The following is a 26,656-nucleotide window of genomic DNA, read 5'->3' as shown; positions in this document are numbered from 1 at the left end:
GGCCTCCCCTAAACCCTGTACAAATAATTTTACAGTGAACTTTAAAGGCTTCTTGAGTCAGACTCCCTTAATTTACAATTTGAGGAAATTGGGGGGGAGAACTCAAGTATTGTAGTTACAGAGCCGTAGTAAGTTAACATGTTTTCTTTCCAAAATTGAAGCTATTACAATAGAATCAGGAATCAATACCACAGAGGCAAGAAAAGGTTAAAGAATCAACTTCTGTTGTGATCATCTCCAGTGCCTGGTCCTTTGTTTCTGATTATGTTTGTAATTGGTTTTAGAACTTAGAGAATGTTAGGCACTACACACTGATTGTGTTAGATCTGATTCTTCCTCTTAAGGGACTGCTATTGTCTAATCATATGTTCTGTACAATATAGTCACTTAAAAAGTTCTAGTTTAGGTTTTACTTCTCTCAATCATCTCTTTCCTGGGCCCTAAAAGATATTCGCCACTGAAGATTTATTTGTCTTTTACTGTGGTCTAGCTTTCCTTTACTTATTTTAACCATATGTATTTTTAGTAGCTACCTGTGACTTCCTTACTCCTGACAATCCCTGAAAACACAAAATCCAGAAACAGTTGTATATAGCAAATTGTAGCTTAGCTACATAAATTTAATCTTTCCAATTCATGGTCAAATAATTTAGCTACTGCTTGTTTGATTTAGCTTCAGTTACAACAGATAACATAGCAGAGGTCTAGCTTCAAAGTCAGCAAATAGTATGTTTTAGTTTTATTATATATCCCAGACCTATTCTATATCATTCCTTATTCCAAAAAGGTAATACCAAATATTGATATCTATAAAATGGCAATTATTTCCGTAGTCCATTGGTCGGCAAACTCATTAGTCAACAGAGCCAAATATCAACAGTACGACGACTGAAATTTCTTTTGAGAGCCAAATTTTTTAAACTTAAACTATATAGGTAGGTACAGTGTTATTAACTTAATTAGGGTACTCCTAAGGCTTAGAAAGAGCCACACTCAAAGGGCCAAAGAGCCACGTGTGGCTCGCGAGCCACAGTTTGCCGACCACGGCCCTAGTCAAACACTGAATTTGGACAGAAAACTCATAGACCATGTAACAAGTACTTGTCACTTGTTTGGCTATCATCCGAAAACAAATCTCCAATAACCTCCTGATTTATTGTTTTGTTTGTTAAGCTTTCAGTCAGTAGAACAGGTTCCGGTTTTTGAACATCAAAGATTGAACTATCAGGAGATGACCTTTCATGCAGAAACACCATCAGAAGTTAAGAGAAGGGTGCTGCCCTACAAAAGCAGGGTAACAAAGTGTTTAGACATGCTAACCATTGTTGATCAAAGCATTATATAGTACCTGGAAACTCTCCAGTCTTCTAGCTGAAGTTCCAGAGCACTGGTTTTCCCTCTAATTGTGAAGTAAAACTAAGTTTCCCTTTAGAACCAAACTAATTCAGAAATAAGGCACAAATCTATTCTCCCTAAGAGCAACAAATAAGCCCTGACCAAACAGCTTTGCTAAAAAAAAATTTTTATTGCTAGGTAAGGTTTTAATAAGTCAAGATATAATCAATTAATACATGCAGCTCACAAATCCATTAAACAAATTTAACCTCATGTCAAATCCTGAATTCTATATTCCCACTTCCAGAAACAAAAAATATGTAAGCAAGTCTCTTATAGTTTGTGTGGATTTATATTTTTAAATGCTACCTCAGTACCTATAACACATCAATTAATAACACAGTAATAAAGGAATTCCAAAAAAAAAAGGAATTCCAGAAGGACAGCAGAGATATTCCTGAGGGAGCGGAAATATAAATAATACTCAGAGGGCAAATGTTCATTACCAGTGATTCATCAGTCTTGTCAAAGCTGATATCTGATAAAATGGAACCAGATTCGTCAATGGTTGACAGTCTATTGAGTGAAACAATACAAATACAAAGTTAGACAAAGAAGACTATGAAAAGTAAAATCCACCAACACCCAGAACAAGTTACCTAGCAGGTCAGATAATGTCAGCAATTTCACAGCAATCCCTTCCCTTTAAAGATAACTCCAAGCACAGACCCTAGCTGTGGTGGGTTGCTTTTTATGGTTTCATGAGGAGTGTGTGCATGCAATAACAGTTGCTTTTTCAGCAAAGGCCTTATAACTACAGCTGAAAATTACAGTTAGGGGTATGGGTTCTATTCCCTACTGAGTCTGTACTACAGGCTCCTAAAAATTTACAAGGCAGAAGAGTGAAGTTTAATTTGATCCCAATTGTGGTTGCTTTCTGCAAGAGAGAGTATTAGCCAGCCTTAGCTTTTTAAGAAATTAAGCCCATACATCTTCTTAGTTATCAAGATTCCCCATAAAACAATCAGGCAACAAAATAAATACCTCTAAGAGTGCTGACCTCTCCCTACATACCGTATTGGGGGTGTTAAATTCAAAGCCTAGTTGAGACTTTTTAAAGAGAGATGCAGTGGAACCAAAATTACTATCTGGTCTTGGCTCACAGAAGACCTTTCTAAACCAGAGGAGCTACAAGAGCTCTCTGGAGAGTAAACACTAAAAGTATTGCTGAACTGCCACTTTCACCTTTTGGTTCCTTAGCAATCTTAGGATTAGTTATTGGTGTGCAATTCAGCACCAACATCAAAATTTTACCCTTGGTGAAACAACATCTTAAGGAAAGATTTAAAAAACAAAAGAAAGAGGGAGGCCCTGTGCCTTTATTTCCCACCCACCCTTCCTCTAAGTCTTTTCTGCTTTATTCAGCACACATTCCAGAACCAGTTTATTTAAGAGTTCAGATAACAAGAACTTCTGACAGCTGTGTTGCTCGTGATCAGATAACAACAGATGCAGTTCCCCCACCTTTTGTTCCCAGCGTTGCCAATGGATGGTTGGCCTCTGTTGAGAAAAGCCAGAGCTGATTTTTGCTCCTCACTTAGTTGAATGCTGCCAGATGTGTCACACATGAGCATCTCTCGGATCAGCTGAATCTGTCTTTCCTACAGACCAAAGCAGAATAAAACATCCTAACCAACCAGGGGGGAAAGCTTCACCTCAAATTTATGGGATGGGCAGACCAGAAGACATTGAAATACAGCATTATGCAAATGAGCCTTCAGGAAAGCTGTTACACCAATAGCATATTAATTCACATCAAGTCCAGATTGTGTCTCTGATTTCTGACTGGTAAAATAAACTCCATCTAGCAAATTGGGGTTTCTGCTACAAGACTTTTGGATCAAACTGCTAATCCAAGAGGACGGAGTATTGCAAAATGAGAGTCCCAAAATAAATTTTGCATAGCACAAACACTTTATTGTCATTTTATCAGGACAATTATTGGCTTCTTACACAGATCAAAACAGCCACCCACCTTTCTAAATGGTGAAGCAAAATGTTATTAAATGAATACAAAGCTATGACACACTAGAACCAGATAATTTGAGCTCACTGAGGCATCTAACACTGTGCCAGGGTAGATTACTGCCTCCTAGTAAAGGCTTTCCTTTGTACCATGACCCACCTTGGTACACCAAAATCAAAGTGTTCTATGTTAGCCACACTGCTCAACTTGTTGAATATATCTAGCCCTTTATCTTGAATCAGGAGCAGTTGTGAAGGAAAGGCTTAGAGTTGTCTTACGTGTATCAAAGTACTAGCTACTGATATAAGGCTGAGGATATTCTGGGTGGCATGAGAGATGGCCAACTGTCTTGTGACAGACCAAGTATGCTAGGATTTCCCTGCCCTTCCCCCTAATTATAATTCTTTAAATTCTCACTTGAAATCTGTCTATTAAGTAGCAGTTTCGAGTCGAAAAATGGAAAAAAATTTAAATTTCAACCTATGGAGAACAGGATTCCTAAGCTGCAGTTTCAGTTCCAATCACAGACAAATTGTCAATGGACAGGTTGCTTTAGTTCTTTAATACGGAATAAGAAGTTGGGTATATCTGGCAAGTGGAAGCATTATCAGGCCCTGACAGTGCTCAGTTGGTCAGAGCATCATTCTGATATGCCAAGGTTGTGCATTCAATCCTGGTCAGGGCACATATTAAGAACCAACCAATGAATGCGTAAGTGGAACATCAAATCAATGCCTCTCCACCTCACCTCCACTTCTCTCTCTCTAAAATATAAATTTTTAAAAAATCAAAACATTATCAGATGCTTCCCCCTTCCCCAGTGTCACAGTACTAGCATAGAAAACAATACACACCAGCTTTTCACAGTCAGCCTCAGCTCGCTGCCTCCGTTTGATCTCGACATCCACCTGATTGCGTGCATGCTTCAGCTTAACATCCAGAGCACTACGCTCAGTCTCTGCTTTCATCAGAAGATCCTTGTATTTCCCCAGCTCTTGGTCTGTTCTCTGCCACTTTTTACGGAAATCCTCGAAGTCCTTTGCCAACTGGATGAATTCTAAAGAAAGGAGGGAAACTTTAATAATTCAAACACCAAACGCTTGAATTACAAATGCTCTTATAAATGAGTCCTCTGGTTAGTTTTACTCCAAATACATAATTAAGGGCCCCGCTAAACTATGGACAGCTGAAAACAACCAAGAACAGATTCTGAATATATGTTCATCACTCTAGATGAGAGCTTTGTGGGGAGCAATTCCTATTTCAGCAGGCCACTTACTCTGGCTTAGCCAGTGGCATCTGCTATGGAATAAGTAACTCATTAGTCACCTGGCTCCAGATGTAACACCAACACTGAAAGCTCCTGAACAGAAGGCAATCAAAGGGGGATACCTTTGGGGCAGCTGTCACGCACCAGGACAGTTACAGCTATAAAACAAAAGCAGCCTCCTTTAGAGTCACTCATTGCTGTGCCAGAGAGATGCTAAACAGCAAATTCAAATGTAACTGTTGTAGTATGCTCCAGTAGATGTAGATTAATAATACGGCTGTCTAGGCCTGCAATTCCATTCAGCTATATAATTATACAAATATTGATTTGAAAATAAAGAGCCAATTTGCTGTTTAACACTGTGCTGAAGGGTATATAAACATTCCAGTTAGAAAGATACAGGAAGAGAAGACCTACTAGATTTGGGTGGGTCACTGATAGCAGAATGCGTATTCTCTTCAAATGTCTGCAAAGACAGCACCACTTCCAAGGCAGCACCTCCAAGCATGAAAACCCTAGTGGCATTCATTCTTATCATCTCTATCGGCAAAGACTTTTTTTCCACAATGCCTTACTATTTCCAGTTAACCTCAATCTATCTATAAGCATCACTTTTCACCAGTATCAATGGAGGAAGTTTCAAAGGTGTACATCTGTTGGTCAAACTAACCCAGTTTACAGCTGAAACTAGGCCAAATTTACACAAGGAGAGCAGATTTTTAGATAGTAGGAGCACTTTTCCTATTTGAATTTAACTTAAGAGCATAGAAACAATATAGTCTCCTTTTAAAACAATTTTAATAATTTGACTAAATTTCAAACTTACAAATTAAAATTAGGCTACCAATTCAATCTATAGAAATCAAGTCTTACATATAAGGAAACTATAGTTTTTAGCCAACAAAAGATTTTAGCAAAACAAGATAGTATGACCTAGTTACCTTAGACAATGCAAATAACAAAGACCAAATATATATATGTATATATGCATGCATATATTATTATTATTATTATATATAATAATATATATTATTACAATTTAAATAGTTTTAAAAGATAGGCTGGTTTAGTTAATAGTTTGGAACATTATTAAGGGCTAATTTTCCACCTTAATTTAAAGAAAACAACAATATATCCTTTTGTAAATTTAACAATTTCAACACTATAGATTCACAAGGAAGAAAATTAAAAACGAGCCCAGCCTGTATGGCTCAAATAGTTGATCACTGACACAGGAACCAGGAGGTCACTGATTCCCAGGTCAGGGCACATGCCCGAGCTGTGTGCTCGATTCCAGGTAGGAGTGTGTGCAGGAGGCAACTGATCGATGATGTTCCTCTCTCATCAATGTTTCTATCTCTCTATCCCTCTTCCTTCCTCTCTCTCTAAAAATCAATAAAAACATATTTTAAAAAAACACACACGAAAAAACCCCAAAGCTGGTTCTTAGCCATGTTCACTCTGGTAATCATTAAGTCGTACACTTATGATTTGTGTATTTTCCTGATGTATGTAATACTTCAATTTCAAAAAATAAAGAATAAGAAACACACTTTTCAACTACACAGTCTAAAAACTTTCTACCTCCACACTGTGGTCAACTAAATGTTTCTAAATGTAGCTCTACATACACACACAAATATTTAAGAAATTGAAAAACAAATTGAGAACAAAAAGATTTCCATTTGACCTAATTGTGCTGGTTTGTTTATTCTTTGGGATATTCCTTTTTTTTCTTTCTATAATTCTTTATTGTTGAAAGTATTACATATGTCCCCCTTTTTGAGATATTTCTTAATAAGTCTTATTAAATTTAGGTTTTTAGCCCTGGCCAGTGTGGCTCTGTTGTCTGGGTGCTGGTTCAATTCTGGTCGGGACACATGCCCAGGTTGCAAGCTTGATCCCAGGTAGGAGGCGTGCGGGAGGCAGCCATGTCAGTGTTTCACTCTCAACATAGATGTTCCTTTCTCCCTCTCCCTATTGCTCTCTCTAAAAATCAATTAAAATATTTTAAAAAATAAAAATAATGAAGTGATCAACCAAAGAACTTGTATGCATATATGCATAACCCATGGACACAGACAACAGGGTGGTAAAGGCCTGGGGTGGGAGACAGAGCAGACTAGAAGGGATCAATAGGGGAAAAACAGGGGACATATGTAATATTTCCAACAATAAAGATTTAAAAAATCAATAAAAATTAATAAAATAATAAGTAATAAATTAATAAAATTTAGGTCTTAATTCTTGTTCATTGTTAACTGACATACATTACAGGTCTCATTGCAATGGAACTCCAAATAAAGTATCGATTAATTTCAAGGAAAAAGTTCCTATTTTAATAGTACAAATTATTAAATTACTACTGGTTCAACTTAGTTTGTTAGACCAAAACCATAACATGTGCATACATGACTGATTACTTTTTTTTTTTTAATCCTCCCCTGAGGACATGCTTAGAGAGAAGAAGGGGTTAGGGGGAGGGGAGGGAGAGACAGAGAGAAACATCGATGTGAGAGAAACCTCAATCAGCTGCCTTCCCTATACACCCCAAATAAGGGATCAAACCCGCAACCCAGGTATGTGCCCGACCAGGAATCGAACCAGCAACCTTTCGGTGCACAGAGCACTCAACCAACTGAGTCACTCCAGCCAGGCCAAGTTATTACTATTAAGTACAATTCTGTTATAAACTAAGTTTGTTATAAAGGGTCAAAAAGGCCCTTTAGACCACAGACCAGGAAAAATTCTGATGTTGTGAGGAGATCAACAAACATGGCCTTTTCTCCCCCAGTTTGTGAATCACAATTCGACTTCATACCAGCCTGTCATGAAGTACACATTCAAATGATTTATTAAATTCAAACTATCTCCTTAAAAAAACCAAGGACATATTAAATTCAATTAACAAAAAGGAGAAAGGAAAAGAGAAATTTCCTTAAAACAAATTGAGGATAATCTTTGATTCATTAAAAAAAAAAAATTAGGGTTTGGTTCATAATTCAGCGAACGGATTAAAGCAATTCAGAAATCTCTTCTCAGTTCACTCCTCTTGGGACCTTCGTTATTGGGCCCTTTATCTTACCTACTGTCCTCAAAGCTGCTGCTTCTTTTTAAAAATATATATATATTTTTTTTATTGATTTCAGAGAGGAAGGGAGAGGGAAAAAGAGATAGAAACATCAATGATGAGAAAGAATCAATGATTGGCTGCCTCCGGCACGCCCTCCTCCCTTACTGGGGATCGAGCCCGCAACCCGGGCATGTGCCCTTTACCGGAATTGAACCCGGGACCCTTTCAGTCCACAGGCCAATACTCTATCCACTGAGCCAAACCAATGAGGGTCCTTGAAGCTTCTTAAGGGCAATGACCCCGTGTCTCTTTTGCTCTTTTATCACTAGTGCCTAGCACTTTGCCTAACACATAGTAGGCATTTAAATATTTATTGAATGAATGAATAAATGAAGAGTTGCTGTTCAGATCAAATTTAAAGTCCAGGGATCCAAGCCCACCTTACCAACCTAATAATAAAGTAATAAATTAATAAGTAATAAATTAATAAATTAAAAACACTAAGTTTTTAGAACAACACACAACACCCTCTTTCTAACTAATCCAGTTTATCCCTGCCCTCAGAACAGACACATGCTCATTTCTTCCTTCTCACTTGTGGTCAAGCTATGCACTCCAAATGAAATGCCCTACCTATTCTTCTTTATGTACCCATTTTTCTAGTCCCATCTGCTCTTTCGTAATTTGTTTGCTCCACATGAAATTTTTCTCTACTTCCCACAAGCATATATTCTGATACTTGTATTGTCTTTGTTTCATGAGAAAGAATCCTGTCTCTGAAACTTAAATACCATAATCTTCTTGAAGATAGGTACCATATCACATACACTTCAGTATCGCCTACTGTACAGCATAGCACAAACCTAGTATAGTATTGGAATACAATAGGCACCTAATAAATACTGTTATATTTATTCCTAATTTACACACCAACAACATCAAAAAATTCAGGCAGCCCAGCTGGTGTGGCTCAGTGGTTGAGCGTCAACCTATGAACTAGGGGGTAACTGTTCGATTCCCCGTCAGAGCACATGCCCGGGTTGTGGGCTCAAACCGCAGTGTGGGGCATGCTGGAGGCAGCCAATCAGTGATTCTCTCTCATCATTGATGTTTCTCTCTCTCCTTCTCCCTTCTTCTCTGAAATCAATAAATATATATTTTTTTAAAAAAAGAATTCAGACAGTTCATAATAAAATAAAGATAAAAATCATGGTGACTGGGGAAAACAAAGATAACAAAATACCTAGGCCAGTGGTCGGCAAACTCATTAGTCAACAGAGCCAAATATCAACAGTACAACGATTGAAATTTCTTTTGAGCCAAATTTTTTAAACTTAAACTATATAAGTAGGTACACTGTTATTAACTTAATTAGGGTACTCCTAAGGCTTAGGAAGAGCCACACTCAAGGGGCCAAAGAGCCGCATGTGGCTCGCGAGCCAGTTTGTCGTCCATGGACGTAGGCCATTAAAGTAATTTTATTTGAATATTAACCTTCACTCTGATCTTTCAATAACCCTGGACTTAGCTTTAAAGAAAAAAAAAGGCTACACAAAAAGGAGAAAGAAGAATGAAGTTGTGATGAAACTCAAGAATAAAGAGTTGGGATACCTGGGCATGGGAGGAATTCCTAGTGTCAAAGAAAAGGACAGAGACTAGGGTGGTTGCAGAAGAGATTCTAGAGTCTAGAAAACACTGAGCCACTTTAGTTCCTCAAGAGCCAACATTCCAAGTTAGGGATTTAAAAGGGAGACAAAACATACCTCTATTTTATAACAGAAATCAATGGGAAGGTATAAATTTGCTTATAAAATAAGGGTATCTGTAAAAATAAATACCTTGTATATTCTTGGTATAACTACTTCCAAAGTATTTTCACAACTAGTATCTCATTTTATCCCCAATCTTCACAGAACTCCCACAAAAACAGACATTTAAATTCATATCTTACAGATAGAGAGACAAAGAAATAACTATTAAAAGTCAGCATAGTTATTGAGACTTCAAACCTCAGATTCCTCTCTCTGACCCCACATCTACCAGCTGCCTCCTCCTAGAGATCTTATTCTCACAATCTCTTCTACCCATTCCCCCTTATTTCCATCTTCACACCATCCCAGTTAGGACTCCAGTTGCCTTTCCTGAGCAATGGCAACCATGTCTTATCATTCTCCCAGCCTCCACCTCTGCCAGGGTAATCTCCCAAAAGTACAGCTCTGAGTATGTCACTGCCCCTTACTCCTATTCCCCCCAACCCCACACCCTCTTGCCTCCATTCAGGCTGTTCCCCTGACCCTAAATGCCCTATTTCATCTCTGCCTGTTGGGATCCTACCCTACATCTAAGGCTCAACTCAAACCCTACTTTTCTTCATTAAGCCATTTAGTCACCCCTTTCCCTCAACTCAACATGTGCTAGAGGTTGTGATAGGTTCTCATTAAATATTTGCTGAATGAATCTGAATTTTAAGATCTATTCAATACTCCTCCCCACTAGACTCCAAAGTTATCCATCTTCTGAGATGATGTGATCTCAAAAAGAAGCCTAATTAGTATGCCATCATGGTTACTGAGCTGGTACCAGATGATAGGGTCATGTAACAGCTATTAGAGAGAGAAAATAGATTATTGTTTTGAAAGGCCTGTAAGTGGATAAGAGCTATTAAAAACATCAATCAGCCCTAACCGGTTTGGCTCAGTGTATAGAGCGTTGGCCTGCGGACTGAGGGGTCCCAGGTTCGATTCCGGTCAAGGGCATGTACCTTGGTTGCAGGCACATCCCCAGTGGGGGGTGTGCAGGAGGCAGCTGATTGATGCTTCTCTCTCATTGATATTTCTAACTCTCTATCCCTCTCTCTTCCTCTCTGTAAAAAATCAATAAAATATACTTTAAAAAAAAAAAAACCTCAGTCAAATTGAAGGAAATATTGAGTGGCATAAGCAAGATGCCATTACTAAATACAGTAGGGATTTTTTTTTAAGTTTAAGACATAGTTCTTACATTACTATATATATATATATATATATATATATACACACACACACACACACACACACACACACACACACACACACATACACTAGAGGCCCGGTGCATGGATTCGTGCACTGGTTGGGCCGTAGCCTGCGGGGATCTGCTCACTGTGGGAGCACTGCTCATCCTGGTCAGCTGAGTGGCTGTAGACCCGCCCTCTGTGCAGCTGCTGATTGAGGAAATTAGTCTGAGCTGATGTTTTGGGGTAATGTCTTGGGTAAAGGCATGTTCTGTGTCCTGGAGGAACCTGGAAGAGATCTTTGCACCTGAAAGCCACCCGGTGAATGTCCGTGATGTGTGATGCCAGGTCAGTGACACCATTGGGGATATTCAGAGTTGCCGTGCTTCAGGATCCTCAGCTATCAGGACAGCCTCCCTTGGGGGTCCAAGTCAAGTCCCCTCTTGCCATCCACCTATACCAGCTCCCTGCGCACTTTCTACACCTTAGAGGGCCTGCATGGGAGGTCAGGACAGAATCTGGATTCTCAGATATTTGATAGGTTCATAGACTCGGCCTCACCCAGGGCCTGCTAGTGGCTGCTTCCACTGTGGGAGCACAGCGACCACCAGGGAGCAGCTCCTGTGCTGAGCATCTGCCCCCTGGTGGACAGTGCACATTATAGCAACTAGTCAACGGGTTGCTCTGGTTGTTCCACCATTCAGTCGCTGGGTATATATATATTTTTTTCTTTCTTTCTTTTTTTTTTTTTTTTACAGAGAGGAAGGGAGAGGGATAGAGAGTTAGAAACATCAATGAGAGAAACATCAATCAGCTGCCTCCTGCACACCCCCTACTGGGGACATGCCTGCAGCCAAGGTACATGCCCTTGACCAGAATCAAACCCAGGGCCCTTCAATCCACAGGCCGACGCTCTATCCACTGAGCCAAACCGGTCAGGGCTACATTACTTTTTAGCAATGAGGCTGACTTAAGAGCAACACTTACTAAATTAAGTATCAATAAAAATCTGAAATAGGAGAGGATGGCAACACAAAGAGAAGCTGGTATAGCATATTTCCAGATCACTTAAGTCTGTGCTACCAGCCTCACCTTCCTTTCTCACTAATCTGCTTCACAGATGACTGTTTTATTACCACCTCCTTTTTCCCCCTAGCTCTCTACCCAATCTCAATCCTTTATTACTAAACATCAAATACAGGAAGTAGGTAAAAGCAGATGAATAATTACTCCAAAAAGGTTATAACATTTTTCTCCTCTTCAACTGAAAATGTTCTTTAGAACACAGGGAAAGCCCAGGATAAAAAATGTAGACAACTACTCTCTAAAGAAAAAAAGCAACATCCTTGAAAATTCAGATTTTGCCCAGTTCATGGTACAAAAATGAAACTGGCAACTACTTAGTGGGAAAAAAGTCTGGATAAAACCCATTTAAGAACTACAGAAAAAGTGACCATTTAGAATAAGTGTCCATTAAGCTTTAACCATGGATAAGTGACCATCACTTTCTTTTTAGGAAACCCAAATAAAAATCAAGTTTCAGATTGGAATGTTCTGTTCAGCTCTGTAGAAAACCCAAGTCTGAAATGCTTTCTCTCTTCACACAGGCCAGCTCAGAATGACTTACGGAGTTCATTTCCTTCACTGAGAATCTCCACCCGGCGTACAAGCTGCTCAAACAGATTCCGCAAATTCAGCATCGTAGTATCCATCTTTCTGCCAAGAAATCAAATATACATTAGGGGTCCTGCCTTCTCCCCCAGACAAAAGATTCAGTTGCAATCCAGTACAGTCATCAGTGACTAACATCTGGTCTCTTCCATTTGTAGCTACCATTATAAGAATCACAAGTCAACAATTTGTGTAATCCTTATTATAAAAACAAAGTTGGAATGTTTAATACTCATTTGAAAATTAGAACAGCTTTTCAGACCTCTGATTATAATACCCTCTTCCTGCCTACTGCTTTTCCTCCACTCTGCAATCACCACAGAGCTGAGAGGAAAGCAATTAGGGACAAGCATGTCCGTTGATTACTAGGTGACCAAATACAAAATGTGGTTCTTAGTCAAGCATATTGATTAATAACACTTCTACCACTTTAATCCTTCTGGACACTTAAGACCCTCAAGATAACTTAAAGGTTTATTTTTAATTTCATTTTTAGCTAGTACCCCTGTTGCATCTGCCTTTTAAAACGCAGGACATGGTCAGCACATTTCCTACCAACAGCACAGATGACGTCACACAAGTGATTAAGTGGGGAAATCGCCAGCTCAGCAGCACAAGAATTATTTCTGTAATGCAGGGCTCTCTGCTAGACTGCGTGCAGGAACTATGTCTAATAAATTTTTACTAAGTATAGGCAAAGGCTTATGTTATACCACATTCTGGCATCAAGGAGACAATACACCACCTTCACAGTTAGAAGGGCAAAGGAAAAATCATTTGCTACTGTGTTCAATATAGTGAATTTCAGGCTTGGTATTTCCCCCAAAGACCTGCTGATATTACATTAGAAATGGTGTCCTTACTAGCAGTTCTGCTCCAAATAGACTTTAACTGGGAACACTTTGAGAAAATAAGCTCTTCATTTAACAGTCCAGAAAGACATCAACTAGATATTACATAAACTATCAAGAAAATTTTAAAAAATCAAAATTCATATAAAAGCTGAACATCTTAAGAAATACCATTAAAGGATTATTCTTATTTTTCATCTAATTACCCCTTCAACATTCTAGTCCAGGTCCTTATTTCATACTCTAAATAAAATTTGAAGAACTCTTTTATGAAGGTTTAGTGATTTTATAATGTTTATAAGATTATGCCATATGCTATGAGGGCAAGAAAGAAAAAGAAAACCACAAAGAACAAAAGAATATTTAAAGATATTTTCTATTAAATGCTACAGAATTATTCATTTGTACTCTGTATGATGATTGCGCTAATAGCAAAAAAGCTTTCAATTCCAAGCTTGGATGCAGTATCTACCTGAACTAGGGCTGGAAACCAAGATTTTCAAATGGCAATGTATCTGTTCCAAGCTACATGATCACAGCTAGCTGCTAAGCAACCAGACCAACAAATTTATTACAAAGATCTTTCTCTAAACTAACAACAAAACTAAAATAATAGCATTGAAACTGGCAGGAAGATATCGGAAGTCATGAAGAAGCCCATGGATTTAACAATATGACAAAACAGGCAAATACATTCAAATGCTACGGGAAAGAAGCAAGAATAGGGCATTCAGGACCCTACTCAAATGACTTCCTTTGGCTCCCTGTAAAAATGGAAGATAGTGATCACTTTTAATATGGGATATTGATTTCTATCATTTCAGCATTCATCTGTATATTCTGGGACTATAAGCTCAGCACCTAGGAAAACTGACCAAGAATGCAAAAAAGGCGTATTTCACAGTTCAACTAGGGTACTAAAAACTGATTGTTAAAAAAAAAATTTTTCAGTAAGTTTTTATGTCTTAAATGACAATACAATAACCTGATCTTTTGCTCCTTTATAAGAAATCCTCACATTTTCTCAAGTTCCTCTAGTCCATTATTCTTCTTTCCTATTTTTTTATGCATATCACTTCCTAGAGCAAGGGTTTAGAGGAGGTACTCTCTTGAAAACACAAGCTAATTCCTGAAAAGTCTAAGGACACAGAGAACCTACCTGGGGACATCTCCTCATCATGAGTAACTGTTATCTCATAAAACTACCTCAGTCTACTGTTCTCCTAATACGATGCCTAGTGCCTAGATACAGTGGTTGGCAAACTGCGGCTCGCAAGTCACATGCAACTCTTTGGCCCCTTGAGTGTGGCTCTTCCACAAAATACCACGTGCGGGCGCACACGTACAGTGCGATTGAAACTTCGTGGCCCAGGCGCAGAGGTCGGGTTTTCGGCCTGGGCGAGTCTATTTTGAAGAAGTGGTGTTAGAAGAAGTGGGGGGGGGGTTTGGTCGTTCGGGCAACGGGAGACAGAGACACGGCGCAAGCCCGGGGATAGCAGCGCGGGGGAGGCGCGCCCGATTCATGCACGAGCTGAGGATGGGAGAGTCGGAAGGAGTCAACCTGAGCGAACGTACCTCAATCAGACTGAGGACGTTTTTTAGCAAAGGCCAGCTTAGGAGTACCCTAATTAAGTTAATAACAATGTACCTACCTATATAGTTTAAGTTTAAAAAATTTGGCTCTCAAAAGAAATTTCAATCGTTGTACTGTTGATATTTGGCTCTGTTGACTAATGAGTTTGCCGACCACTGGCCTAGGAAATAGTTGTTTAACTGTACTTCCAGTGCTGTATTGTAAAACAGCAGAGGTAACCCTAACTCTGTCAGACCATCAGTCTCTAGATTTAGAATTTTAGTTTTACAAATAGTTTGATTATGGATTTTTCTCTATTCTTCTCTCTCAACACCAGACATTCCTTTAGTTCAATCCTCCAACCTCTAAAAAAATGTATCGAACTATTCCACTTTAATCATTACATCTCTACAGGCTACTCACTCATTTATCTTACCAGCCCTACCCTCTCTCCTAATGCCAACTCAGCTGCTCTCAATTTGCTTGGGATGCCCCAGATGCTGGGCTTGATTCTGAGATATTATTCAATCTTATCCCCTCATATACATAAAGTAAAAAAAGTTACATTACAGTAAGCTAAGATTATTGAAGAAAAAAATGTATAAATTTACTGTAGCCCCATGCTTATAAAGTCTACAGTAGTGTATAGTAATGTCCTAAGCCCTCACATTCACCCACTCACTGACTCACCCAGAGCAACTTCCAGTTTTGTGAGCTCCATTCATGATAAGTGCCCTATATGGGTGTACCATTTTTATCTTTTACACCACACTTTTACTGTAACTTTTCTGTTTAGATATACAAATATTTACCATTGTGTTACAACTGCCTACAGTATGCAGTACAGTACCATGAGGTATAGGCTTGACTTTATTATCAATTACCCTATCCACTGACCTACCCTATCCTACTGACTCCCAATTTTGATTCCTTATTTTCATCATTCTCCCAGTCACTCAGTTCCAAATCTCAGAATCACCTAAAGTTAGTTCATTCCTTATAAGTATAATCACCAAACTTGTGCATTCTTCTCTCATGTGTATTATAACCGTCCCCTCATCACATGCTGGTCATCATCACTCACTTCACCTGATCTTTCCCCCACTGCTTTACTTAATTGGCACGCAGACACATATACCTTGCACTTTAGCATGTATGTCCTGTCCCAGGTAAACTGTAAATTCGAGAACAGAAACCTTACATTTGGCACTATTGTACATACACTCAGTATTTAAAAATGTTTGACAAAAGTCAGAGAACACACACACACACACACACCCAGTCATCACTCTATTGTCAAAAGAATTTCCATTCTACGTGAACATCAACGTAGAACATCCATTCTACATATAATATAGATTTTTTTTTTTTAATGTTAAAAGTGGGCAGGGCAGAGCCCTGGAATAAAGTTGTAGTTCTTCTATTTACCAGTAGTATAACTTTGGGTGAGTCACTTAATTTCTGAGACATATCTATAAATAGGAACAATAATACTTGTCCTAGTTACCTCACAGAATATTATCAATTAATGTTGTTAAAAGTTTTATAATGTATAGCCCAGGCAGTGTGGCTCAATGGTTGAGCCTCAACCTATGAACCAGGAGGTCAGGGCACATGCCCAGGTTATGGGCTGGATCCCCAGTGGGAGGCCTGCAGGAGGCAGCTGATCAATGATTCTCTTTCATTATGATGTTTCTATCTCCTCTCCCTCTCCCTTTCTCTCTGAAATCAATAAAAAATAAAAGTTATAAAAATGTATAAATTGAACCTTATCATAAAAATACAGGGTATTATTATAGGTCATATGAAATTTTTGTTTTTGCTTTGGTCTGACAGTTATTTACACTATAGAACAGTGATTACAAAATCATAGCTGGACCCCAGACCAAGAAGAATGGGAGATAGCAAAATCTGACCAGTTCTAGGCTCGTTTTTAAACAAGCTGTTCTAAATGAGGCTTATAGTGTACAAGAGTTTTTCCTCTAACATAGGTTTATTTAGGATAATAAAAAAAAACCGCACTAGGAAAATCTAATTCTCTTTTCTTTAGACACTAGGGGACCATCATTCATTTTTACTAAGTTCTATAGAAGTGACTCTCAGGAATTAAAAACTTTTATAGAGGACTAAATATCTTTTTGCATCAGTTCTACGTAACTATGGTATCGTAGCCAAATTGTAACTCGAAAAGTTAAAAATTACTCATCCTACTCAATGTCCATTGAAAATGGCTTTAATTTTTCTCCCGGGTCACATTTTTACCCTTATGAGTACTTCTTTATTTCTCCCCTTTTATTATGTAGTTCCATAGCTAGGAGATACACGAATGTGAAAGGAAACAAAAACAATGTCATATTGTAGTACATTGCTTTGCAGCTGTAAAACAGCTGTCACTTTTCACTACAGAGGCGGCTGCCTTTTGGGAAAGCTGAAATGATCCCTGTGTGGAGCAAGGAAATCAGTGTGTAGAGCACTTTAAGCAAAAAGGTGCTAGAAAATCTCAGCTGTTATTGATGAGCAGCCCCAGAGGTGGAGAAGTCATTGCTACAGATTCCCAATCTGTGAGTATCCCTAAGGGAGCAATTGTGCATCACCGGGAAAGAGCCTCAGCTTGATGTGATTGCTTTGAGTCCCCAATTTAATGTCAATCACCCAGCCAAGAGACAGACATCTCTGTCCTTCAGAATAACAGACTACTACAGATCTTTACTGCAGCGTATCCTGGGGAAAGGCTCTATCCTCTTCTTCCTCCCCCTACAAATAACATTATTAAGAGACCTATACATCATGTGTTTTAGATGCATCAAGAGTGTTAAATATTGTAAGACAAAGCAATGGAAGATTGCCTGAATTTTTCAGGAAGAGTTTTAATGAAAAACATTCTCACAAACATTACTAAATCTGGAGATCCCCAAGAAATCAACAATATAGGTTCTCTGCTGCCAAGGAAAACAATTCCCCCAGAGTCTCAATACTATAGAATCCTTTTATATGAAAGCATTTCTTTTCCCCAAATATCCAGTTTCTGCTTCACCATATCAAAAGCCTCTATACAGCCCAGCCCGTGTGGCTCAGTGGTTGAGTGTCAACCTATGAACCAGAAGGTCACAGTTCGATTCCCAGTCAGGGCACATGCCCAGGTTGCAGGCTCGATCCCCAGTAGGGGGCCTGCAGGAGGCAGCCCATCAATGATTTTCTCTCATCACTGATATTTCTCTCTCTCTCTCTCTCTCTCTCCCCCTTCCTCTCTGAAATCAATTAAAAAAAATATTTTCAAAAAGCCTCTATACAACTGGCAGGCAGAAGGAATATCTTGAAAACAAATGTTTTTATGAACAAATCAATTGCACAAAGAGTAAATAGACCATCCCCGGGCCAACATGAATGAAAACCAAAGAAAGGGACGAGCTGAATTATTTTTCAGAAAATTATTACCAGTTCAATATATTAAGTTCTCCTTTTTTTCTTCTGTGAATTCCCTTTATGAAGTGCTCCATTCTTCAACATCTAGTATAAGTCTTATCAATCCACCAAAGCATTCCCTAACCATTTCAGTCCAAAATGATCTCTTCTTTATCTACAATATTTATTTAGCAAATATAAAACTCTGCCTCATATTGTTAATTTTCTATGTTCAAAAAAATTTAATTTTTAATAGTGAAACTAAAGCCTCACCACCCTAAATAACTATATGTACCTCCTTATCTAATCTTTGCCCATTATGCTCAAATTTATTTCATAAAAATTACAATCACAGATTGTACATAATTTTGTGTTTTGCTTTTTTTCTATCATGTTCCAAAAAGTTGATGAACAATTATTTGTTTAGCCGTTCTCTTCTTTGGACATTTAGGTAATTTCCAGTTTTCAGTTACATCTGCCTGGAACTTCTTGCAGTCACTCCCTTACCTCCTTCAAGTGTTTATTCAAACATCATTATCTCAGTGAGGTCTTTCCTAGCCACCCTATTTTATTCCTCACCCAAAGATATGTTTTCTTAACTGATTTTTTTAAAAAAATATGTTTTTTATTGATTTCAGAGAGAGGAAGGGAGAGAGAGAATCATCAATGATGAGTGAGAATTATTGACCGGCTGCCTCCTGCATCCCCCCTACTGGGGATCGCCTGCAATCCTGGCATGTGCCCTGCCCAGGAATCTGACGGTGAGTTCCTGGTTCATAGGTCAACACTCAGTTAAGCAGCCGGGCTTAATTGATTTTGATCGGTTGCCTCCTGTATGCACAACTAGGGATGGAACCCGCAATCTAGGTATGTGCCCTGACCGGGAATCAAACCCACAACCTTCTGGTGTTTGGACAACACTCCAACCAATTAAACCACACGGCCAGGGCTAGCCACCCTATTTTAAACTGCAGGCTTTTAAACTCCAACACTTTTCTGCTTTATTTTGCTCCAAAGCACTTACCTCCATCTAACAACATACATATTAACTTATTTATCTGGTTTATTGTCTGTCTCCCCAATAGTTTAAGTTCCAAAAAAGCAGAGATTTTTGTCTGTTTTGTTCATGGCGGAGCCCCTGGTGTCCAGAACAGTACCTGACACTTGGCAAATGATTAATAAATACTCATTGAAGGAATGATTTGACTATCCCATGGACAGTGCTTTTCTCCAGGTGGCCGTGTTGCTTAGATTTCCAAGGATGGGATTACTATAACAGAGTAAAAACCTCTTGTGGCTCTTGATAATGTTGCCAAAATGTTTTCTAAAAGGGCTGTACCAATTAATGTGCCCACATTACCTTCAACAGTGTACCAGCCTACTAGATCCACCACTCAGTTATCTGTTTAGGTTCTATCACCCCCAAGTAAACTGCAAGCCCTTTAAAACCAAGTAAGATTGTCTTGTACTTATATTTTGCACTTCATATTGTTGAATGATTAAGCTATAGAAAAGGCGCCTTCTCAGTAAAGAGAATGATAATGACATTTCTTTAAAAAAAAAAAAAAGGCTTATCTTCCCACCCACCCCAGCTTCCGCCTACGAATGAAATCCTACAGAGCAGTGGTTCTCAACCTTCCTAATGCCGCGACCCTTTAATACAGTTCCTCATGTGGTGGTGACCCCCAACCATACAATTATTTTCGTTGCCACTTCATAACTGTAATTTTGCTACTGTTATGAATCATAATGTAAATATCTGATATGCAGGATGTATTTTCATTGTTACACACTGAACATAATTAAAGCATAGTGATTAATCACAAAAACAATATGTAATTATATATGTGTTTTCCAATGGTCTTAGGCGACCCCTGTGAAAGGGTCCTTCCACCCCCAGAGGGGTCGCGACCCACAGGTTGAGAACCGCTGCTCTAGAGAGACACGCACGGCCTCGAGGTTACTGAATCTAAGAAGCAGGGTGGGCAGGGCCGGCAGTCACTGCGCGGCCGGCTCACCTAGACCGCCCTCGGGAAGGCTCCCCGCTCAGCGCCGCGGCCTCTCACACACCAGCGTCTCTCCCTCGGAAAGGATGGGGGTGCCACCCCCAAAACTCCAAAACTCTTATCTGGGGGCAGCCAGACCCTCGAGGTGGCCCTTGCCTGGTTCAAGCCACCGCCTGGACAAAAAGACGCCTCGGCTGTCTACAGAGCGCGGCGCAGGAGCGAAGTCTACCCCGCCTCCCAGCCGCCACCCCTTCAGGCCGCTCCGGCTCCCGCCCGGCCGGAGTCCCAGTGCAGGGGCTGTGGGTGCCGCCCTCTCACCGGCACCGGCGGGGGCCACGGCTCGCCACTTCCGACGCCCTCCCTCCTACCGCAAATCCAGCGCCACACCGACCTCTCCTCGAAGCCCCAGAGCCCACCTGGCCGGGTCTCTGGGCCCCACCTGGGTCGCCTTCCGCTTCCCTCTGTGCCGCAACCAACGGCAGAGAAGCTCCGCGCCGCCGGCTCTAGTTTGAAATCCCCCACCAACCAATCACAGAGAAATTTATTCCTCCCGCGCTGGCCCTCTACGCTGCGACGCATGCGCAGCAGGGCCGCGGAGGGGCGGGGACAGATTTAAGCATGCGCATTCTCATAGAGAGAAGCCAACGGCAGCCATTTTTACTAAGGTCAACAGTTTTAGTTTTCTCCCTTCTGCACCCCATGCCCCGCCGCCCCTCTCCCCGACCCAAGCCTCTTCTGAAGCCATTTAGGACACCATATTGACTAAGGGCAAGTGATAGTTATTGAGTACAAACTTTTTAAAATATTTGTTATTAATTTCAGAGAGGAAGGGAAAAGCAGAGAGCAACAGAAACATCAATGATGAGAAAGAATCATTGATCGGCTGCCCCCACCCTGGGGGTTGAGCCCGCAACACAGGCATGTGCCCTGACTGGGAACCAAACCGTGACCTCCTGGTTCACAGGTGGAAGCTCAACCACTGAGCATGCCGGTGGGGCTACGAAAAAATTTTTTTTCAATCTTTATTGTTGAAAGTATTACATATATCCCCTTCCCCCCCCCCCATTGATCCCTTCTAGCCCACCTCTGCTCCCCCCACCCCCACCCCCTTGAGTACAAATTCTTGGCCTCACTGTTTACTCCAGGCAGGGACAGGGTTTTTAGAAACTAGCAATTTAGTGTTGGGTCTGGCTGTTGAAGAGGAAGAAATCTGGAAGGCAATAGAACAGCAGTCATTAGCAACCATATTTATTGATCTGTACAATGCCTTCATTTCTTGATGTATTTATACAGGTTTTAATTTGACACCCATTCATTAAGTGTACCAAGTTCATAATGAGCACTCTACTAGCAAGGAATTGGGAAAATAAAGATGATATGAATCTGCTTTCCAGTAACCACCAATGAAGGAGACAGCTCAGGTAAACAAAAATATATACAAAGTGAAAATGCTATAATTCCATTTAATAAATGTTCATTTTGAACTTGGCATTTGGCTAGTATGGGGCTTTCATACTTTCTTTACTTCCATGACCCACGGTAAGAAATACATTTTTACATTACCACCAAGTATCGCAGAACTCTGCTTATCCTGTACTCTGAACTTTTCTATTCTCTTTTTCCCTCCCATTTTAGTTGTCCCTACTTCATTGAATTTATTAGTCAATATGATTGGCTATCCACAATTTGAAAAAATACTGGTTACAGCTTAGAAAAAGCAGTGTGCTTTAATGGAAAGGTTATAGATTTTATAACCAGAAAGCTTGATTCCATTAAACAAATACTGATGGAGCACTTTTGTGTGGCAAGCATGCCACTGAACCATCTACATTATCACTCTTTCCCCCTTCTGTACTTCACTTTCTGCAACTATAAAACAGAAATAATAGTACCATCCCTATCTCACAGGTGTATTCCCAGATAAAACAAGAGACTGTATAAAACATAACTGAAGCCTTATTCGGTTTGGCTCAGTGGATAGATCATCAGCCTGCAGACTGAAGGGTCCCAGGTTCAATTCCGGTCAAGGGTCAAGGGCACATGCCCAGGTTTCGGGCTTGATCCCCAGTAGGGGGGCGTGCAGGAAGCAGCTGATCAATGACTCCCTCTCATCATTGATGTTTCTATTTCTCTCTCCTTCTCCTTTCCTCTCTGAAATCAATAAAAATACATTTTAAAAACATAATTAAAGTTTATACTTTGTAAAATGCAATACAGATTGTTATTGCTATTATTAGGAATGAGATGAAGAAAAGAAAATATTAACTGTACATATATTATCCCATTTAAACTTCCCAACAACCCTTTCAGGTCAGAAGCACTCGATTGCATTAGCCTGTGTCTCCTTAGATACCTATAGTAATGCAATGAAATAAGCACTCGGATTGAATTGTGTAAAGTGCTTTAGAAGCACAGATGAAGAAGCATTTAATCCTATCTTGGAAGTGGGAGTGTTAGAAAAGCCTACAGAGACTTGATATCTGAGCTGGTCCTGATGTGTGGATAGGAATTTACCAGATAGAAAGAGGTGGCAAATTCCTGGCAACCGGGAAGATCGTGTCACCTCTCAGGAATAAGTCACGTGTATATTTAATAAATACACAAGCAGCCCTGGCCTGTTTTCTCAGTGGTTAGAGCATTTGCCAGAGGACCAAAGGGTCTGGGGTTCGATTCCCGGTTAAGGGCACATACCTGGGTTACAGGTTTGATCACCAGCCCCAGTCAGGGAAACCAATTGATGTGTGTGTCTCTCTCTCACATCAATGTTTCTCCCCCTCCCCCCACGCCCCTTCCCCTCTCTCTAAAAATCAATGGAGCCCTAGCTGGTTTGGCTCAGTGGATAGTGCATCAGCCTGCGGACTCACAGGTTCGATTCTTGTCAAGGGCACATGCCTGGGTTGCGGGCTCAGTCCCAGGTAGGGGTTGTGCAGGAGGTAGCCGATCAATGGTTCTCTCTCATCATTGATGTTTCTATCTCTCTATCCCTCTCCCTTCCTCTCTAAAATCAATAAAATATATTTTTTAAAATATCCTCGGGTAAGGATTAACAAATAAATGAAACAATTATACAAGCAAACAATTTATGAAGGTTTAGGGCTATGAAGGGACATTTAGCTCAATATGCAGGTGACAAGCAAAATAAGCCAATCAGAGAAAGTTAAGTATCACATGATCTTACTCATATATGGAATTTAATGAACAACAGAAACTGATGAACAAAATAGATCCAGAGACACAGAAGCATGAAACAGACTGACGAATTTCAGAGGGAAGTTGGGTGTGGGGGGTGTGAGAGGGAGTGATCAACTGGGGAACTTACATGCTTATATGCATAGCCCATGAACACAGACAATAGAGTGGTGAAGGACTGGGAGGGGCAGGTCCAGGGTGGAGGAGATCAATGGGAAAAACAACAACAACAAACAAACAAAGGGGACATCTAGCATAGATACGGAATAAACCCAAGTGCTCATCAATAGATTAGTGGATAAAAAAAAAGTTGTTGCCGAAACCGGTTTGGCTCAGTGGATAGAGCGTCGGCCTGCGGACTGAAAGGTCCCAGGTTCAATTCCGGTCAAGGGCATGTACCTGGGTTGCAGCACATCCCCAGTAGGAGATGTGCAGGAGGCAGCTGATCGATGTTTCTCTCCCATCGATGTTTCTGACTATCTCTCTCCCTTCCTCTCTGTAAAAAATCAATAAAATATATTTTTTAAAAAAAGTTGTGATACATAGTGGACCGAGGGTAGTTGCATATGTTGAAGGATGCAGCCTGCAGAATTCATGTTCTTTGCAAGATTGAAGTCATGACAAGTTTAGAAACTGTCACCCAATTCCATTTCACTGGTATCAAAGAAATATTTCAACTCTTATACTCTCATAGATAGAATGAACTGTATACTGGCCACACATAGAAGCATTGCTTTGCCGGTTTTATCTTCAAGTTAAGGTCTAAATTAACTCCAGCTATGAAAATAGCATAACCAGATTCTAAACTGCACCTCATCTGTTAATTTTCCCATGCTAATGGCAACTCATGTGATATTCAATTTGTACAATAAATTATGAACATGGCAAAAAAAAGTTGTGGTACATATATACAATGGAATATTACTTGACCATAAAAAGAATGAAATCTTACCATTTGCAATAGCCTGGATGGACCCTAGAGGGTATTATGCTAATTGAATAGATCAGTCAGAGTAAGACAAACACCATATGATTTCACTTATATGTACAATTTAAAGAACAATATAAACTGACAAACAAAATAGAACCAGAGGCATGGATACTTGGTACAGACTGACAGTTGTCACAGGGGAGGGTTGAGTGGGGGACTGAATGAAAGAAGGTGAAGAAAATAGCCAAAGAACATATATGCATAGTCTATTGACACAGACAACGGAGTGGTGGAGGCCAGAGGGAGGGGAGGGGGTCTGAGTTGAGGTGGGCAAAGGGGGGAAAGTGGAGGGCATCTGTAATAGTGTCAATAATTAAAATAAAAAGAGGAGAGCCTTGTCCAGTATGGCTTAGTTGGTTGGGGATAGTCCAGTGTACCAAAAGGCTGCCAGTTCAATTCCCGTTCAGGGCACATGCCCAGGTTGTGGGCTTGATCCCTGATAGGGGGTGTGCAGGAGGCAGCCTATCGATGTTTTGCTCTCACATCAATGTTTCTCTCTTTCTCTCTCTCTCTCTCTCTCTCCCCCCCCACCCCTTCCCTCTCTCTCTGAAAAAAAAATCAATAAAAACAAAGTTTTTAAAAAAATCAATTTAAAAAAAGAGGGAGGAATCTAAAGAACCAAAAAGAACAAAGGAACAAACAAAATAGAAACAAACTCATAGATACAGAGAACAGACTGACAGTAGCCAGAGGGGAGAGAGGTTGGAGGACTGGGTGAAGGAGGTGAAAGGATTACGAAGGACAAATTGGTAGTTACAAAGTAGTCCTGGGACGTAAAGGATGACATAAGGAATACAGTCAATGATATGTATTAGCTGTGTATGGTGCCAGGTGAGTACTGGAAGTATCAGCAGGGGCTCGCTTTGTAAAGTATAGGATTGTCTAACCGCTATTTTGTACACCTGAAACTGTGGTAGGCGGTTAGACAGACATGAGCAGAACAAGGGCAATAAGCCAAGTACAGAAAGTCACCAGAATGAAAAGTCCTGGGTGCCTAGCAACAGGCAAAACTGGGAAAACAAGGACCTCGATCCCCAGGTAACCTTTCCTCTGCTAGCATATCGCTGGTCATGAGATTTAGAAGCCACTGGCCTTTCATATCGCTGGTCTTGTCATTTGGATCCTCCCCTGACCTTTCCTCCCCTGGCAATGCAGTAGAACCCTTGGAGGATAAATAAGAGGCCGAAGAGTGTCCTCAAGGGACTCCCATGCTAGCCCTTGCACAACTGCTCCCTTAAGCTCTTACCCCGAGGGATAACATCTGGGCCTCAGTTGTGTTTCAGCTCCAGGCCCAGAAAAGCAACAAAACCAGAAAAGCTGCTTCCAGGCTGACCTCAGGATCAGCTGCATTGAAGAATGAACCCCCTGCCCTGGCGCCAACCAGTCAGTGGAGACCACCATCCTGAAAGGACACGCCTGGAAGGCTGATGATATCCTATTGAGATCCTCCCCTGAAACTGACCCTAAAATTCCCACCCTAGGAAGCCCTTAGGATGAAGACCCAGCAGGCTCTCCCTTTCCAGTGCCTTTTCTATCCCCACCTTCTTCCCCACCCCTCCACCCTCTGCAATACCTTTACCTTTCTCTCTTTTTCCTAAGCTCCAAGGGCCCTTCTTTTACCTCGGTAACTTGTTTCCATTTCTTTTCCGGCTCACTTCTACCTCTGTGGCTTCCTAAATAAACTTTTGCTTGTATTTGAGTCTTGGCTCTGAAGTCTTTCTTAGGGAGAACTCAAGTATGGAGGTTGCTGAACTGAGGTCCAGTCTGAGTCCGCCTAACACCTGGTGCCATTTTTGCTGCCAACAAAACTAATACAAAATAATATTGAATGTGAACTGTAATTGAAAGTAAAATTTAAATTTAAAAAAAGATTCTCTCTTTATTAGGCGGAGAGGATGCAAGGTGAATTAGGCCAGTGGCAGTAGGGATGAAAGGAGGATAGGTGGGAAAACTATTAATGAAATCAAATGGACTTATTAAATGATTGCACCTGGGGGTGAGGGAGAGCAGGAGGTGTAAAATGGCTCAGCTTTCTCCCCCTTCCTGTCACTCCTTATCCAATTATTGAGTGCAACTTCTCCGTGTTTCTTGGTTGTGCCTATTTCTCTCCTTCCTAGTGGCACCACCCTGTCCAATTCCATAATCCAAACCACCAATGAAACTGTTTCCCCCTCACTAGCATTTACACCTTGCATTTTTAAAAATCCAATTTTAATCTCAAGCCGCTCTTGTTTAAAACCATTCCTCCTCCATAAAGACCAAAATCCTTAACAATGC

The 26,656-nt window shown here is 40.3% G+C and overlaps 1 protein-coding gene across 9 annotated transcripts in view; it reads right to left on the bottom strand.

The window, feature by feature from the left end:
- Positions 1-20,692, bottom strand: part of RACGAP1 (Rac GTPase activating protein 1) — a 30,480-nt gene extending 9,788 nt beyond the window's left edge. Inside the window, exons 1-6 of one of the 9 annotated variants that reach the window (XM_036300473.1) lie at positions 12,324-12,412; positions 9,543-9,650; positions 4,691-4,789; positions 4,216-4,418; positions 2,860-2,996; positions 1,842-1,911 (exon numbers count right to left, since the gene is read on the bottom strand). In XM_036300473.1, the coding sequence (XP_036156366.1) occupies positions 1,842-1,911; positions 2,860-2,996; positions 4,216-4,329 (321 nt within the window). In that variant the 5' untranslated portion in view covers positions 4,330-4,418; positions 4,691-4,789; positions 9,543-9,650; positions 12,324-12,412. Of the gene's footprint in view, positions 1-1,841; positions 1,912-2,859; positions 2,997-4,215; positions 4,419-4,690; positions 4,790-5,048; positions 5,287-9,542; positions 9,651-12,323; positions 12,413-20,567 lie in introns of those variants that run through there. The other 8 variants (XM_036300467.1, XM_036300469.1, XM_036300468.1 and 5 more) reach the window with 8 other exon arrangements.
- Between the last annotated feature and the right edge of the window lie 5,964 nt (positions 20,693-26,656).

This window comes from Myotis myotis, unplaced genomic scaffold, assembly GCF_014108235.1.
Source record: "Myotis myotis isolate mMyoMyo1 unplaced genomic scaffold, mMyoMyo1.p scaffold_m19_p_3, whole genome shotgun sequence".
NCBI lineage: Eukaryota > Metazoa > Chordata > Mammalia > Chiroptera > Vespertilionidae > Myotis > Myotis myotis.
This window is presented reverse-complemented; position numbering and strand designations above follow the sequence as displayed.